The sequence below is a fragment of the Erythrolamprus reginae genome, chromosome Z (assembly GCF_031021105.1).
Source record: "Erythrolamprus reginae isolate rEryReg1 chromosome Z, rEryReg1.hap1, whole genome shotgun sequence".
In the NCBI taxonomy this organism is placed as follows: Eukaryota; Metazoa; Chordata; class Lepidosauria; order Squamata; family Dipsadidae; genus Erythrolamprus; species Erythrolamprus reginae.
This window is the reverse complement of record NC_091963.1, coordinates 42,494,897-42,513,901: the sequence shown is the minus strand read 5'-3', so window position 1 is coordinate 42,513,901 and position 19,005 is coordinate 42,494,897. Positions and strand designations below refer to the sequence as shown.

The 19,005-nt window shown below is 37.9% G+C and overlaps 1 protein-coding gene across 5 annotated transcripts in view; it reads right to left on the bottom strand.

The window, feature by feature from the left end:
* The window catches only part of ABCB5 (ATP binding cassette subfamily B member 5), a 54,493-nt gene extending 42,736 nt beyond the window's left edge, over positions 1 to 11,757 (bottom strand). For 3 of the 5 annotated variants that reach the window (XM_070729352.1, XM_070729353.1, XM_070729349.1), the window contains exons 1-7: positions 11,633 to 11,738; positions 6,579 to 6,685; positions 4,287 to 4,371; positions 4,147 to 4,204; positions 3,237 to 3,384; positions 1,725 to 1,785; positions 944 to 1,135 (exon numbers count right to left, since the gene is read on the bottom strand). Coding sequence is in view for 3 of the 5 variants with exons in the window: in XM_070729349.1 (XP_070585450.1) it covers positions 944 to 1,135; positions 1,725 to 1,785; positions 3,237 to 3,384; positions 4,147 to 4,204; positions 4,287 to 4,371; positions 6,579 to 6,627 (593 nt within the window). In the remaining 2 variants the exon portion in view is untranslated. Of the gene's footprint in view, positions 1 to 943; positions 1,136 to 1,724; positions 1,786 to 3,236; positions 3,385 to 4,146; positions 4,205 to 4,286; positions 4,372 to 6,578; positions 6,686 to 11,632 lie in introns of all 5 variants that reach the window. The other 2 variants (XM_070729350.1, XM_070729351.1) reach the window with 2 other exon arrangements.
* Between the last annotated feature and the right edge of the window lie 7,248 nt (positions 11,758 to 19,005).

Below are 19,005 nucleotides of genomic sequence, written 5' to 3'. Positions count from 1 at the left end.
ACGGTGTCCTCTTTTTATCCCCATTTATCCATCTTTCCAATTATCTTTGTCTTCATTTTCATGTTCATATATCTGGTAATCCTAGGGCTAATATGTATTTTGACATTATGTTATCTATTTTTAATTCATGTAAATATTTTTAAATTGTAATTTCAGGATTACAAGTTCTATTATAAGAATTACACTCTGCAGTCTGCATTGGTTGCTGATCAATTTCCGGTCACAATTCAAAGTGTTGGTTATGATCTATAAAGCCCTTCATGGCATCGGACCAGAATATCTCCGGGACCGCCTTCTGTCGCACGAATCCCAGCAACCGGTTAGGTCCCACAGAGTTGGCCTTCTCTGAGTCCCGTCAACTAAACAATGTAGTTTGGCGGGACCCAGGAAAAGAGCCTTCTCTGTGGCGGCCCTGACCCTCTGGAACCAGCTCCCCCCCAGAGATCAGAACTGCCCCCACCCTCCTTGCCTTTCGTAAAGTTCTTAAGACCCATCTCTGCCGTCAGGCATGGGGGAACTGAGACATCTCCCCCAGGCCTATACAGTTTATACATAGTATGTTTGTGTGTATGCTTGCTTTTAATAATGGGGTTTTTAGTGTTTTTAAAATTATTAGATTTGTTCTTACATTGTCTTTGTTATTGTTGTGAGCCGCCCCGAGTCTATGGAGAGGGGTGGCATACAAATCTAATTAATAATAATAATAATAATAATAATAATAATAATAATAATAATAATAATAATACAAGATTAAAAGTTCTGAAAATTTTGTTCTAAGATCGGAAAACATTTAAAAACAAATAAGTAAATATAACTAGCGAATGTGGTTAATTGATGATATGGAAATACAAATAAAGCAACTATAGAAATTTGTCCTCTTTTGGTCCATGGCAGTGACAATCTTCCTCAAATTTCATATTTTTTTTAAAAAGATCCTCCTTACTCTGTCAGTCTCGTATTCAATGTTCCAATTGGTGTAGTATCAAACCAGGCCATTTCTTGGTGAAGAACAGCAAAAAAGAATTTGTCGCGTATCCTTGATGTTTGTCTTGCAGAGGCAGTCACAAAGGTCCAGATTTCAACCGTACTACAGAGCAGTACAGCAAAGCCAATTCCAACAAAGTAGTACGCATGTCTGTGGAATAAATGAACAGTCAATACATTTGTTACTAAAGTATTTCTACTTTTTCAGCCCCCCAAAATAGTTCCCAACTTAAAATTGTAAAGTACATTCTTGTGTACAAAAAAGGAGGGATAGAGTGATTTCATACTCATAGAAAGTTAATAGTCATGCAGATAATCGATAAAGTCAATCAATGATAATGGATATAACATCAAACATTTTATTATGTAACAAAAGAACAATATTAAATTGCTATATAGCAATAGCACTTAGATTTATATACCACTTCACAGTGCTTTACAGTCTTCTCTAAGTGATTTACAGAGTCAGCATATTGCCCCCAACAATCTGAGTCAATTTTATCTCAGGTGGAAGACTGAGTCAACCTTGAACCCGTGAGAATCAAAATGCCAAACTGCAGGCAGCTGGCAGGTAGCAAAAGTAGCCTGCAGTACTGCATCCTAACCACTGCAGCACCAGGCTCATTATATTTAAAGTAAAATAGAATATTAAATTCACACAAGTTAACCATAAAATCAAATATAAGTTACAATTTGTCAGTTGCAAACAGGAAGAGGGAAAAAGCTGTATAGGTACATACGAGGCCATTTGGTTTTCTATATCTGAAGCAGGACATGCTGTATTATTCATTTCTACATTTCCTATAAGTAAGAGTATAACAACAGTAGTATCAGTAGATAATTTATAGATATTAAACAGCAGTATGACCCAATTATTTTTTACTCAGTCTAAAGTCTGCTTTTTTCCTTCAAAAAGCAACTGGGTTGATTTTTTTTCTTGAGGACGAAGAAGAAAACATTTCACTTCTCATCTAAGAAGCTTCATCAGTTCTGATAAACAGGGAGATGAAAGGATAGGTACTGACAGTTGAGACTAGATGGTGGGGTGGATGGATGGAAGGATAGGTTCTCATAGGATGGGGTGGGGGTTGGAAGGATTGTATTTCTTTGCAGTTATTAACACTCTCTGAGACCTTTTGCGATCACATGAGATCTGTACCTTCAGGAATACCTGGATCAGGGTGTAATTGATTGTGGAAACATCTTGGAATTGCTGCAAGGGCTGTTGTTAAACTGGGGATGGGTGTTGTTTTATTCAATTCAGTTCCAGCATAGATGGATTATTTTACCCTTCTTTAAAGTGCTAACAACCATTTGCCTGCAAAAAAATACAATCCTTCTATTCCCCTCCCATCCTGTCAGAACCTATCCTTCTATCCTCCAGGCATTAGAACTGATGGAGGGTTAAAATATGTTTTATTGTTCTTCCTCAAGGGGAAAAAAACCCAGTCCAGTTGACTTTTGAAGGGAAAAATATCTTTGAGACAACTATGACTTAGATGATTGAAAATAAATATTATGTGTCTTGTACATAGAACTTTAGACAGACATACAGTCTAAAGTTCTATGTACAAGACACATAATATTTATTTCTTAAAGTTAAATTGTTACTTTCTAGATCTGATCCCAAAATCAAGCTATAGCAGATTGCAAATTGACAAAATCCCAGATTCTTGATCGTTATATGGATATATTCTCATTATGGTTTTTTCCTTATTTTTGGCAAAACACAAATGGGATTACCTTTTAGGATGCTTTTTCCAGTCTGGCTCACAGTTTCAAATTTAATAATAATTTCTTATCTCGACTAGGTCCAACACTACGAGGCTTTTCTGTGATCAGCTAAGGTCAACTAGATATGGCCATCTATCAGAGTGGATATACTATCATTATAATTTAGTTATAGTGGCAAAGAGTGCACCTTTGAAGGACATGAAATAACAGATTAGGTATAGATAATCATGGAGAAATATCTATCTACTGTATGTGATCCCTAAGAATAAAAAAATGATTTTATAATTAATCAAAGACTAATTTCTTATATTAAAGTCTTAATATGTTGGGCACTGTGGTTTTTTGGCTACATTTCAATACTTTTTTCATTAGTGATCAGAGTCTTCATTTCCCTGCTTCCCAGTTCTCTGTTAATGTATTCATATCCTACACTAAGCATTTAATAAGCTAGTGTTGGTTCATTTGTTGCTATACCATAATTCAATATATTATTGCTTGGTGTCATACATAGCTCTTACCTCTAGATGCATTAAAACTAGTACCCACAAAGCTGTTTGTCATCTGCCCAAAGATAATTACGATAATTGGTTGTCCAGTTCCTGTTGCAATAGCTGCGATGGATCCCACAATTATTAAAATAGTATCTAGAGCATCTGCAAAAGTAAACTAAATGGATACAGAAAAAATTAAATGAAGTCGTGATGGGAGATTCCATATAGCTTTATAGACAAGACTGTCTCATTGATGGCAATTAGGATGTCCAAGTCCTATTGCATATTGTTTCTATCTTGCATTTTGGAAGCCATATTATAAAGACAAGTTACCTATTTATCTTTTACCTCTAAACTCAGCTGGATTCTGGTCATGACCGTCTTGTTTCCATATTTGACAACCAGTAATTGAATAATTTGTAACAGATTTGTATGATAACAAGACAGAACCATTTACACATTATTTTTATTGGATGATTTAATGTCTATGCTCAACATCAAAATTTTACCAACTGTCATTGCATTGATAGACACTTTGGTTCTGAAGGTGCCTAATTTTTATATTCCACCTATTTCCTTTCCTACTTCATTTCATTTTAAAAGATTCTTTAAATTAAATAGAGAGAAATAGACAAGTTACAGAGGAAAATGTCTGTATTTAGTACCATTTTTATTTACCTAAACTGTTTCTAAGTCCCTGTAGGTATTTTAGAGAGGAAAACCATAGCTTAATTACTGTGTTTTGAAGTGTCAGCCACAGCCTGAAATTTTAAGCACGCTAGAAAAACATATTTCGGTTAAAAATTATAAAACATTATACAATGAAGTAACTATTTGCCTCATCTGGGTTAAAATGTATATTTTAAACTGATATGTTCCACTATTTCAAAAATAAATAAATAAAAGGGAACTCATATCAATAGGATTACAAACTAACCAGTTCAAAAAATCCAATCATCTGCTTTTCTTTCTTCTTAGAGGTTCCATTGTTCTTTCTAAAAAGATTTGAATAGGACAGTAAATCAACTGAAACAATTCTTAGCAAATTTAATGTGCAAGTGCTTAGATTAAACTTACTTTTTCTTATTTTTTAAATCACCCTTTTGTGTAGAAGTTTCATCCAGCTGGAAAGCAGGATTGTCACAGCCATTGCTTGAAATTTCTAATGGGAAACCAGATTACATTTAATATCCTACCAATACATCTATCTACCTATACAAAAATAAACCTGCAAAAATTACTGATTTCTGTAGTCTAGAATTGGCATGCTTATGGAGGAACCTTGTAAATGTCATTAAGAAATTAAACATGGGTTAAAAGTGGATTGTTATACAGCAATAATTAGCAGAGAAAAACTAATTGGCTTTTTTCTATTAAATATACCCATCATTATAAAATTTTCACATGAAACTTTAAAAAGATATTTATACAGAGTAGGAAATTGTACATACCATATTTTTCGGTGTACAAAATGCACCTTTTTCCTTCCTAAAAGAAGCTGATAATTAGGGTGTGTCTTATACTCTGAATGTACTTTTCTCCCTTCCCCCCAGCCCTAACTAGCTGCTAACTATATTCCCAGCTCTTAACTTGCAGGCTCTTTCATTGTTTCTCTCTGAGAAGAATGTTTTCCAAGCCCTAAGTCTTTGTAGGGTTGTTTTCATTATTCTGAGTAAATTTCTGTCCAACCCTAACTAGGTGCTACCTAGCTCTTACCAGCTTGCAAGCTCTTTCATTGTTATTCTCTGCCAAGAATGCATTCCAAACTCTGTCTTTGATTTTTTTTTTCATTCTTTATTTGCTCCAAATGTTTCTTTCTAGTCCTAACCAGGTGCTAACAATGTTCCCAGCTTTTACCGGCTTGCAAGCTCTTTCATTGTTACTCTCTGCCAAGAATGTACTACAAACCCTGTCTTTGTAGGGGGTTTTTCATTGCTTTACTTGTTCCAGATATTTCTTTCCAGCCCTAACCAGGTGTTATTAATGTACCCAAGCTCTTTCATTTTTACTCTCTGTGAAGAATGTTTCCAGGCCCTAAGTCTTTGCAAGTTTTTTCCCCATTGGTCTAACTTTCTCCAAATGTTTCTTTCCAGCCCTAACCAGGTGCTAATGATGTTCCCAACTCTTATCCACTTGCAAGATCTTTCATTGTTACTCTCTGTAAAGAAGAATGTTTTCCAAGCCCTAAGTCTTTGCAGGTTTTTTCCATTGCTCTACTTACTCAGATTGTTTCTTTCCAGGCGCTTATGATATTCCCAGCTCTTACTGGCTTGCAAGCTCTTTTATTGTTACACTCTCAGAATAATTTTTTTAAGCCCTTAACCAGGAGATAAAATAATGTGCTGAAGCTGACCAGACTAAGGATGCTAGCCAGATGAATACCTGGTAATCGGATCCTTTTCCCTATTTTCCTCCCTCAAACTAAGGTGCGTCTTACATTCTGGTGCATTTAATACTCTGAGAAATACGGTATGCAAGGCAAAAAAATAGCATTCCTGACTTTTCATTTAACTACTACTGTATATAAGTTCTCGGAAAGAGACAGCATATAAATCCAAACAAACAAACAAACAAACAAATGTATATTAGAGCAAAATAAAATACTTTAATCTCAAATTACTTCAACAATGTTTGAATGTTTCTATTTCGCAAAGTGTAAACTATAGGCTAAACACCTCATAATACAAAACACAGCTTTTAAAACAGAACTTTAATATATTAATGGATATGACCTAATACGAGATCTGAGATTACCCTTTACCCAGGGTTGCTGGGGGTTTGCAGGGGTTTAGGAGAGCTAAGATTCTGTGCAGTTCAGAGAAGCCCCGCTCCTCCCAGGAGTTCCCTTGTGGCATGTTTTGGCTACAGGTAAGTGTAGGGTGTGTGCAGAGGCTTGAGAAGGGTGAAAAACAGGCCTACCAGAAATTCAGGAAGACCAGAAACAGACTTGTTTCTGGCCTCCAGACAACCTCTGGGGAGGCCATTTTCACCCTCAATGAAAGCCTCCAGAACTTTGGGAGGGCAAATTCCTCTCCCTCATGGTGCAGGATGCTAACTAGGTCACACCCACCATGGTCACACCCACCCAAAAACTGGGCAGAGAACCTCTTGCTAATTTTTTTGAAGCATATCCTGGCTTTATCAAAAGTTTCTTAGGGTGAATTTCAAAGGACTCCTTTCCCACAGGTCAAAGTTATGAACATTATCTTACTATTGTAGTATTGTGTTCTTTTTTTTTTTTTTTTTAAAAAGGCAGGGTAATTTGTTTGAATAATGATCAGTTATAATATAATATAATAATATATTTACTATGCATAGCCAAAAAAGAATATGTGAATATAAATAAATTGTTAGAAATATCAGATTTACCAGGTATAGAAACATCATTCACTGTGTAACTTCTAGAATGATCCTTCATTGATTTTTTTCTCTGGCCCAATTTCCGTTGAAGAACCAATCAGTTTCAGAAACAAAATCTACATAAAAATATATATTTCAGAAATAATATGCTCGTTTTAAAACCAAACACTTTTATTATTTTTCTTAATGTTGAAATTTATAAAAATATCCTATCGCAATCCAGATACTCAAAAGTTTTGAAATCAACAAAATTCAACTATTACTTGTCAGGTTCCCGTGTCATAAAATAGTGATTAAAATGTATGCATTCTTTAGGATAATCTCAAGGTTTTCCAGAAATTCATTTTACCACTGTTTATGTCATCTTCATCTTGAGACAAGGAAACTCAAACCTCATACTCTATTCTGATTTGCCTGTAGTCCTATATACTCCATATTTTTGTTTTAGCAAAGCACCATATTATTATTTTACTTAAATTTGAAAAGATATTTCCTCATCTGAATTGGTAATCTAAGATTCCCAAGCCTACAAGACCCCATTCCCTTTAATGTTCCTTTTGATTTTTTAAAACATAAAGTCAGGGGTATCATAAGCAACAGTGACTTCAGAATATCTGGCTTGGGAAACATTTAAACATTTGTTTAATTAGCTTGTTAATAAAATTATTTAGATAATTTGTTGTGAAAATAAGAGAGCCTCCTAAACATTATTCAGGCGATATTTCTCTGAATATTATTTTCCAAACACAAGATAGTCAAACCCTTAACCAGTCATATTTTTTTCCAAGTAATAACAGAACATCCTCCTACGCATTATGTTTCTACAGAAAGAAGTCATGCCTTGTTGAAAACTAATGGTTTCCTAAGGAATTTGCTTCCCTAAAACCTTAAAAAATGAAATGATTGCTCACTTAATTTTTTTAAAAAAAATATTATTCAAAAAAAGATCAAGTTCCCATACAAATATCATATTTGGAGATTCTACTAAACTTCCCCATCTACCTTCTAGGTTAGTCTTCTTTTCTTGTATATTTCCTGTTCAATATTTAATGCCAAATGGCAGATTACCAGGCACCCTACTGCATATGGTCTCAGCTACTACTGCTCCAGGTCAGGGGTTAGTTTGGATCTTGAGAAGTATCTTTTGCATAGTTGCAGCCCTAGTTTTTGCTGCTTTTTTTGAGGCAAATGAAAATGAAGCTTCTTTTATGATACCAGCTTTTCAAACAACCTTTTCAAGATACAGTAGTCCCTCGCTATATCGCGCTTCACCTGCCGCAGCTTCACTTCATCGCGGGTTTTGAAGTCAGCTTCATTTGAATGATTTTACCACACAAACAAGCGCTAGAATCCCCCAGCGGGACTCCCAAATGATGAGTGGGGCGGGGACTGAGCTCCGGCGGAGGCCCGTCCCCTCGTTCAATCCCCCTCACCAGTGCCGAAAGGAAAAAAAAGAAAGGAACGCGACACGGCGGGGATTTCCAGACTGGGCTCGAGGGCGGAAGAGGAAGTGCTCGAGGGCGGAAGAGAGAGAGAGAAAAAAAGAAACAGCCGGGGCAGCTCACCAGGGACTTTACAGCCGGGGCAAGGCAAAAAACACAACATTTGGCCGAACTGCTGCAAAGAACAGAGTAAGTAGTAGTGGGGGGGGAAGGTTAGCCGGCCGTTGCTCGCCTCCAGGCATCCGGAGCTGGTGGGAAGGAGGATAAATTCCCCATCGCGGATTTCACCTATCGCGGCAAGGTCTGGAACGTAACTCCCGCGATAGGTGAGGGATTACTGTATAAGACATGCATATGAATACTACATACATAATACATATGAATATATATCTTAGCTTGAAAGGAACCAAGGTGGTGCAGTGGGAAGAGGGCGGTACTGCAGGCCACTAAAGCTAACTGCTAGATCTGGAGGTCAGCGGTTCAAATCTCATCACCGACTCAAGGTTGACTGAGCCTTCCATCCTTCCGAGGTGGGTAAAATGAGGACCTAGATTGTGGGGGCCATATGCTGGCTCTGTTAAAAAATGCTATTGCTAACATGTTTTAAGGCACCCTGAATCTAAGGAGAAGGGTGGCATAAAAAAATTGAATAAATAAATACTATTTTCCTTGGAAGTGGGAAATAGAATTCAAGCAGAACCTTCCTCCTCATCCATCAATATTAATATTATACCAGATAGATTACAATTGAGGCCAAATCCTTCTGTCTTCTTCAACAAATCTTTAATAGGTTTTTGAATATATAAGATATTATATGTTTATACAGTCTCTTTGTGAAAGAAAGAGATATAAGAGCCTCCACTGAATGATTATTTATTTATTTATTTATTTATTTATTTATTCATTCATTCATTCATTCATTCATTCATTCATTCGGATTTGTATGCCGCCCCTCTTTGAGGACTCGGGGCGGCTCATATCATGTACAAAAACAGAAAAATAATATGAATCCAATTAATAATACATTAAAACAATCATTAAATTCTAGTTAAAAGAAAACCTATCAAACCAATCATTCAACAATCATACTGAAAACATTCATTGGTCAGGGGGAAGATCTAAAAACCCCAAGCCTGGAGGCAAAGATGAGTTTTTAAACTCTTTTGGAAGGTGAGAAGGGTGGGGGCAATGTGAATCTCCGGGGGGAGCTGATTCCAGAGGGCCGGGGCCAACACAGAGAAGCCTCTTCCCCTAGGTCCCGCCAGCCGACATTGTTTGGTCAACGAGACCCTAAGCAGACCAACTCTGGGGGACCTAATCTCCAGGGGGGAGTTGATTCCAAAAGGCTGGGGCCACCACACAGAAGGCTCTTCGCCTGGGTCCTGCCAGATGACATTGTTTTGTCGAGGGAACCTGGAGAAGGCCAATTCTGTGAGACCTAATCGGTCGCTGGGATTCGGGCAGCAGAAGGCAGTCTTGGAGATATTCTGGTCCGATACCATGAAGGGCTTTATAGGTCATAACCATCACTTTGAATTGTGCCCAGAAACAGATCAGTAGCCAATGCAGTCCGCAGAGTGATGGTGAGATGTGGGCATTTCTTGGAAGGCCCAAGACTGCTCGCGTGGCTGCATTTTGGACCAGGTGAAGTTTCCGAACACTCTTCAAAGGTAGCTCCATGTAGAGAGCATTGCAGTAGTTGAACCTCAAGGTGATAAGGGCATCAGTGACTGTGAGCAAAGACTCCCTGTAAAAATAGGTACTCCCTGTCCAAATAGAACTGGTGCAACAGATGGACCCAAGCAAATGTCCTCCTCATCACAGCCCAGAAATGGTATTCTAAAGTTAGCTGTGGATCGAGGAGGATGCCCAAGTTGTGAACCCCCTGTGAGGGGGTCAATAATCCCCCCCCCCAGGGTGATGGACAGACAGATGGATGTGTCATTGGGAGGCAGTACCCACAGCTACTCTGTCTTGTCTGGATTGAGTCTAAGCCTGTTGGTACCTATCCAGACCCTGACAGCCTCCAGACACCGGCACATTACTTCCACTGCTTCACTGAGTGGACATGGGGTGGAGATGTACAGCTGAGTGTCATCAGTGTACTGATGGTAACTCACCCCATGCCCTTGGATGATCTCACCCAGCAGTTTCATGTAGATATTAAACAGCAGAGGGGAGAGAACCGACCCTTAGGAACTCCATAAGGTAGGGACCTAGGAGTTGACCTCTGTCCCCCTGCTAACACTGACTGCAACCGATAAGAGAGGTAGGAGGAGAACCACCGTAAAACAGTGCCTCCCACTCCCAATCCCTCCAGTCGGTGCAGAAGGATACTATGATCGATGGTATCGAAAGCAACTGAGTGGTTAAGAAGCACCAGTACAGAGGATAAACCCCTGTCCTGGGCCCGCCAGAGATCATCCATCAGCGCGACCAAAGCAGTTTCCGTGCTGTAGCCAGGTTTGAATCCTGACTGCCAAGGGCCTAGATAATCGGCTTCTTCCAAGGACTGCTGGAGCTGGAGCGACACCACCTTCTCAACAACCTTCCCCATAAAGGGAAGGTTGGAGACAGGACGATAGTTGTTGAATACGGCTGGGTCCAGGGAAGGCTTCTTGAGGAGGGGGCACACAAGTGCCTCCTTGTACAGAGCCGGAAAGGACCCCTCCCTCAAAGAATCATCAGTAATCTCCTGGACCCAGCTCCATGTCACCTCCCTGCTGGCCAGGAGAAGTCTGCTTTCCTATTAAGTCAACAGAACCTTGAAACATGCTGAGTCACAGACAGAATGACAATTCATTTTGGTGGATAAGTGATATTAACTTCATGACCAATCTCCTCTCCTTGCGTTGTCGTTTTTTCTCATCCAAGCTGACTTAAAGGCATAGACAGGCAGACAGACATAACTTGTTTCAAGTTCAGAAAATGAAAAAGGGTGTACTTAAAAAATAAATACAATGATGTCCCTACATAGAACGAGTAGGCACTTAGAGGACACACTCATTATTAAACTATTCAGATATATATCTATTTCATCCTTACAATGTGATGTTAAAATATGACTCTTCCAGATGCTGAGTATTAAACGCTGTAATATGGCATTGACTGAGTTTGTTGGGGCAGCAACCTCCTACAATATAGATTAGAGGTGGCTATTCTCCTTAATTCGGCATAAGTCTCTCTGAATTCTGAATTTAATTGCCCTTACCCAACCCCATGATTTCCTGATGCTGATTATAATACCAACACTACGCAGCAAGTATAGGCTGAGGACTGGGAGAATTAGTAAAACTCACCCGGAGAGCACGAGATTGGGGAAAGCAGCGCTCAATACTCACACACCCGCGCGTGTAAGGAGTGCGCTATCCAAAAAACGGTCCCGAGGCTTATAGACAACGAAATAATTTCGCTCTTCCGCGGCTTAAAAGTAATCAAAGAGGACCAGTAGAGTAGAATACTAAAAGAGCTGAGAGTGCCATATCCTAGCCGAATTTCCTTTTTGCTCAACCATTCGCGGTGGCAAGATCCTCTTCTGAAATTTGCACTCATTTATCAAGCCTGCATTCCGTCTTCACCCACCACCTCCCGGCCTCAAATTTAAATTCTGCATCTTTTTACCTACTGTCTTTTGGGGAAACGCGCGCGGGATATTCAGCTTTAAACACCAAGTACTGTACTAAGCCGAGCGAAAATCCTCCTTTGGCGTCGAGGGAAAGCTGGCAAATGCCTTCGCCTGGGTGATGGGGTGGGTTTAGGCACCTTCCTTTTGTCTAGCAAGGTTAATGTAAGGTTTCGCTCGAAGCTATTCTGGAGACACGCCCAGAGAACTCAACTTCTCCTCCCGGATCGGGTTTCGATAAGGGACTGGGGGGAAATGCTTGATTTCAAAGAAGCCCTTCCATTTAACAAGCTTTCCTAAGACCACAAAATCGTTTTCTCCCTTTGCTCGTATTTTAAAACAAACCTGAATGTATGGAAGCAGCCGGTCATAAAGAAACAGACTATTTGAGAAATGTAGTTTAGCTTATAATCTCAGTAATTATTTACCTGCCCTTCAGGTTTCTTTTCCTTCATGAACTACATTAAAAAAGTGAAGGTTTGATCTTTTCTGGATCATACAGAACAATCTCCCTGAGCTATAATGGCCATTTGGTGATAGGCTATGTACAATTTTATATGGATTAATCCAATTATTTTCATTCTGGGCTATTTTTCTGTTAAGTGTGTTTAGGACTAAGAGGAGAGGTTTCTGGATTTGACCAGTGCCAGGTAATCATGTCCCTCATCAAATACTGTTGAATCTTACTTGTCAATTTTTAAAAGCTATAATAAGTACAACCAATATCAAATGCTACTTTTTAAATATTCATAGATTATTCAGTCCATATCTGAATGTTTCTCAAATGTTATTTATTGTCAACTTTTCTTCCCTTTCCATCACAATGTTGTCAAACATCTGTCCAATCACACTTCAAAATCAACCCTCCCTAGCAAACCACTCTGAAATTAAACATTTTTCCCAGTACACCATGCCTATCTGTAAACATAGCATTGTATTGCATCTGAATAGCTTTTATTACTTTCCTCCCCTTTCACTTTTGCTTGGCACTAAAATTTCTGACTAAATGACTGCACGGAAGATTATTTCACTGGGATTGGCAGCGGGGCTTGTAGATTATCGCACTAAGAACGGCAGTGGAAAATATTTAAATTAGGGAAGAATATTAATACTTTGGTCTTTTTTAATGGAACATACTTTTCGCACAAAATAGTAGAATAATAATGATTTATATTTATTTTGATCTGTTAAAGTAGAAATGATATACTGATATAATGAAAGAAGTGAAATAAATGAATTGAGTAGGAAATGTATTTAAAAATTTCTAACAACAACCCTTCCTCCTATATACATAAGATACAATATGAATAGTGTTTCTTCTTTTCTTTCTTTTTCCAGCTCTTTTTTTCTTTCATTTTTCGTTTTTCGTTTTTTCTTTTTTCTTTTTTGTATTTTTCTTCCTTCCGGGGCTTTTAAAGAGACGTGAATTTGGATATTTTCTATTGTTAAGGGCAGCTACGATAAAATGAGGTTTTATTCCCAAATGAAAGTAGGAATGTGTTTTCTAAGAGTGCTAGAAAGGGACTGAAGCCTGATGCCACAGTTAGGAAAAATAGCAAATAGCCAAGAGAAATTTAGATAGCTATAGCACTTTAAATATAAATAAAGCACAGAACATTATCTAAAATCCAGATGACAGCATTCAAAAAGGAGGTAGCACAGGATGAATGATATATACCAGAAATAATTGGATAAATAATTAGAAAAATTTGATTAATTTGATTAAGAATTTGGCATTTGATATTGTATTGTATTATATTTTGATTTGAGATACCGTATGTAAATTGGAATCTCTGTAGGGTGTGAAAAATAATTAAAAAATTATACTCCCTGTACTTTGTAGTTAGCCTAAGGCTGCCAGATTCTATGTAGATTTTTTCCCTAGTTGCCAATGTTAAGATTTGTGTCTGTCTTTTGTCTCAAATGGCAAATGTCTCTTGGTATGATTGTTTTATTATTGAACAATTGATGTTCTTATAGCTGTGTTCTTACAGTATGTTCTGCCAGGTACACCTTGTCTCTTCTCTAAAACATTAATTTTTGAATTGCAGATTTCTGTCATCAGATATATAAAAGCTGGATTTATAAAAAATGAAGAAATCACCTCTTTCCTTTAACTTCAGAGTAAAAACATACTGGGCTAGGCTTCCCCAGCTATAGGGGAAATTTGAACATCTTTCTCTTTCCACCTGAATTATCTTGTTCTTCTACTTCAGCTACTACTGGTTATTTGCATACCATACCCTGGGATATTCAAGAATCCTGGAAAAACCTTACACATATGTTAAACATTAAGGAAAGTTTATATTAAACATCACCCTTTTCCTTGATTAGAAATAAAGAGTTGAAGGAAGCTGATTTCTGGTACAGTATATAATGAGGAAATTACCTAAAAGAGTAAAAGGTTTGTTGGAAAGAAGTAGACTGTTGTTAGTTGAAGTAAGTGGACATTGTAGTGCATAAATTCCACCCATGAGCAGAAGATTGCAGAGAAATGATTAAAAAAAATATTCCACAATGAAATTATATTGTATGGAATTGACCAAGTCCAGACAGGCTTTATTATCGATGTGTTAATACATGCTAAATAAATTAATTATTTGCAGGTTATTATTTAACTTGGTTCTGAGAAACTAGGTAATGCACCTTAATTGACCTTGAGTAGATGCATATGATACACAGAGTTTAGGAAATAGTCTGATAAAATAAATGAATCTATCTGTAACTCTTGGGTCACGGCAGTTCATGTTCCAGAGCAAGACATGCTCTGCAACTTTTTTTTATTAGGTCAGTAAAGTCTACTTTATACCATAAAAGGAGAAGAGGAGAAAACATAATACACTATACCTAGTTTAAGCAATTTTCTAGGTATAGTTTTCTGAACACATTAATTCTATCAAGATTATAGTAAAAATTCAGTATTATTATAATAGTGAAATCTTTTGAGTTACCTATTATGATAGATGATTGATGGAAATTTCAATCATTTTTGCACAGATTTAACTGCCACTGAGCTGAATATCATATTGCAGTGATAACATAGGGTTGTCTTTCTTAGTCATATCACAAAAATGGATGCATCAAGATAACTATTAAAATATTATTATTATTATTATTATTATTATTATTATTATTATTATTATTATTACTACTACTACTATTAATTAGATTTGTATGCCACCCCTCTCCGAGGACTCAGAGTGACTCACAACAAGCAATACAAAGTACAAATCCAATATTAAAAAAAAACAATTTAAAAACCCTTATTAAAAACTATCATGCAGCCCAAACAAACCATACATAAAACGGGACAGCTGAGGAGTATATCAATTTCCCCATGCCTGGCGATATAGGTGGGTTTTCAGGAGTTTACAAAAGGCAAGGAGGGTGGTGGCAGTCCTCATCGCCGGGGTGGAGTTGATTCCAGAGGGCCGGGGCCAACACAGAGAAGGCTCTTTGCCTGGGTCCTGCCAGATGACATTGTTTTGTCGACGGAACCTGGAGAAGGCCAACTCTGTGGGACATAATTGGTCACTGGGATTCATGTGGCAGAAGGTGGTCCCGAAGGTATTCTGGTCCGATGCCATGTAGGGCTTTATAGGTCATAATCAACACTTTGAATTGTGACTGGAAACTGATCGGCAGCCAATGCAGGCTGCGGAGTATTGACGAGACATGGGCTTATATAGGAAAACCCATGATTGCTCTCGCATTCTGCATTCTGCACAAATATAGAAAGACTATTCTCAAAATTGTAAAAATTATAATTATAGTACAGTTGTTTGGAAATGATTTGGAATAATAAGGTATATCTAGATCAGCCTGAGTTTATCATAGTTGAGTAGACTGCAATGATTATTATCCATACTAAATAAATAATAAAAATGTTGCTTTACATCTGAAATCTCTTTTCATAGTGTCTGAATTAAAAAAAAACCTTCTTGATAGCCTATTCTATATTCAGATTTTTCATAAGTGGTCCTTGGCTTATGTCCATTCATTCATCATCTATTGAAAGTTACAGTCATTCTGGAAAATAGAAATACAGCCCATTCATAAAGTTCCAGCTATCATACCATCCCTGGCAGCCATATGCTCATAATCTGGACACTTGCAGGAAGATTCAGTCACTTGATTGTCATTTATGATCTTTCTTGCTGGCTTCCTCCAAGGAAAGTCAGGCAAAGTTAATGTGGAACACAGCAGGAAGATGGCAAGTTGCTTTGGTAAGCCACCTGATTTTTTTTGCACTCAGGTGGTGCCATGTCAGCGTGATCAACCAATGGAACAACCTAACAGCAGACGTTGTGAACTCCAACACTCCGGACATTTTAAAGAGAAGACTGAACTGCCACTTGACTGGTGTGCTGTAGGGTTCCTGCTTGGGCAGGGGGTTGAACTTGATGGCCTTCATGGTCCCTTTCAACTCTAACAATCAATCAATCAATCAATCAATCAATCAACAAACAAACAAACAAATAAACAAACACATAAATATCCTCCAAACTATGTCCTTCCATTCCCCTCCCCACCATCCACATTTCTCACTTAATCTTCCCTGCGGCTTCCAGGGATTCCTCACAATCTCCCTCAATACCCATAGTGTCTATAAACGCTGTGACTTTTACCAGTTCCTATTTGACACATGTTTTCAGGTTACAAGAACAACTGGAACTGCTAGACAATGTTGTTGATAAATTTAGTAGCCATGTAATGTTGTGCTTTAAAACCACACTGCTTGGCAATGGCAATCTTGGTCCCAAAGATAACCCAAAGACTACCTCTAAATTTTATCCACTAATTCTTTCTATCAAATATCAAATTAATTAGTCTTTTAGGTTCATTTTTTGTCATGCGGTAACATGAACAATGTACTATTAAACCACATACTTTAAAGACAATCTTTTTCTAAATAGATAAAAGACCAGTCATCATTCTCATCCATTCTGTAACTTTCTGGTTTTCATTCTCAACCAGCCACTGAAACTACCTGACAATAATATCTCCTCTTCGGTCATCGTCATTCTCAATATTGCATAATTTCCACATAAAATCATCTATGGATATTTAGGTATCACAATTCATAGGAATGTTAGTTCGGTTGTTATGCCATCTTTATTTTCCACATCTCTGAGCAGCACAGATAGTGCTCCTGTCTTCTATTTTCCCTCAACAATACTGTCAGAGGTGGATTGGGCTGCGAGAGAGTAGCTGGGCCAAGAGTCAGCCAGTCAGTTTTCAATTATCATTAACTTACATAATTCTATTTTTATAGGTAGTCATTGTTGAACTAAGTAGCGAATACAGTAAGACCTCACCTATCGCTGGTGTTACGTTCCAGACCCGGCCGCGATAGGTGAAATCGGTGATGGGGAATTTATCGACTGATAGTACTTATTTAAGTATTTATATTGTAATTGTTTGATACGTTTTCATTGTTTTAAGTGTTTATAAACCCTTCCCACACAGTATTTATTTTAGATACAGTATTTAAATACAGTATTTGCAATTTTAGATTTTTTTTTTTTGAAAAACCTGCTGATCGAGTTCCGCGGGCTGTTTAAATCTGCCGATCGACTTCCTCAGAAACCTGCGAACCAGCGAAGATCCGCGAATGATTTTTCTCATTAATATTTCTTGAAAACCCACGATGAAGTGAAGCCGCAGTAGGCGAAGCGCGATATAGCGAGGGACTACTGTATGCCAACAGAATGCATTTCAAGAACAATTACACATGCAATGATTCAACATTCCAGAATTATTACCCCTGTAGTATATTTCTCAATCCAAATACGAGCTACTTAAATATATTCTCCATGGGTAAATACTATCTTGTCACAAAGACAAACAGAAAGGAGTTTATATCTGAAGTAGAGTTAGTAAAGAATTGATGCCCCCACATATACTTGAGTATAAGTCGAGTTTTTCAGCACCAAAAATGTGATGAAAAAATCCAACCTCACTGACGGCGCTCAGGCGCTGCGATGGCCCGAGTGCCAGTAGGGACTCTTCAGACGCTCCCCTCTGGCTGCTCCGCCTGGACAACTTCTGCAGTGCAGCGTCCAGCTGATTCGCCTCGACGAGAGAAGAAGCAACACCACGGAAAGTTTGTGCACTCTTGGGGAGCCACCGCTTGTCTGCTTCGCTTGCCCTGAGAAGCCTCTAGGCCTCTCTTACGCTTGAAATCTATAATGGCTCAGTGGAGGTGTGTGTGTGTGGGGGGGGGGGTTGTAGAGCTCGGTGGGGGGAAATGCTAAGTGGCAGAATTGGCAACAGCAGCTGGCCTTCTCTATCTCTCTCCCCCTTTGCCCAGTCCCTGGCCAGGGATTGCAGTGGCTTGCTTTTTGGCTGGGTGCAATGGGGAAAAAGGGGTTTGGCTGTCTGTCTATCATCTGCAGCAAAGGGGGCTCCCTCTCCCATTTGCCTCCCTCTTCCTGCACTTCCTCTGGCAGGGGGAGGGAAAAAAAGGTCCCTCAGTGAGAAATAATTTGCATCCTTGCAAGACACCAGAGGGGAGCGTCTGAAGAGTTGCTTTTTGTCTGGGAACGATGGGGAAAAGGGGTCTGTCTATCTATCTATCTATCTATCTATCTATCTATCTATCTATCTATCTATCTATCTATCTATCTATTTATCTATCTATCTATCTATCATCTATATATCATCTATCTATCTATCTATCATCTATCTATCTATCTATCTATCATCTATCTATCTATCTATCTATCTATCATCTATCTATCCATCCATCCATCTATCATCTATCTATCTATCATCTATCTATCTATCTATCTATCTATCTATCTATCTATCTATCTATCTATCTATCTATCTATCTATCTATCTATCTATCTATCATCTATATATCATCTATCTATCTATCTATCTATCATCTATCTATCTATCTATCTATCTATCTATCTATCTATCTATCTATTATCTATCTGTCTATCTATCTATCTATGTATCATCTATCTATCTATCTATCTATCATCTATCTATCTATCTATCTATCTATCTATCTATCTATCATCTATCTATCTATCATCTATCTATCATCTATCTGTCTATCTATCTATCTATCTATCTATCTATCTATCTATCATCTATCTATCTATCTATCTATCTATCTATCATCTATCTATCTATCTATAATCTATCTATCTATCTATCTATCATCTATCTATCTATCTACCTACATACCTACCTACCTACCTATTTATTTAATCTACTGATGCCTTAATTAATGTAATTTTATTGGTTTCCATTTTGATAAGTTACCAGTAGCCACTGCATTTTCCACCCTAGATTTATACTCGAGTCAATATGTTTTACCAGTTTTTGTGGGAGGATATGCACCAAGATAAATTCC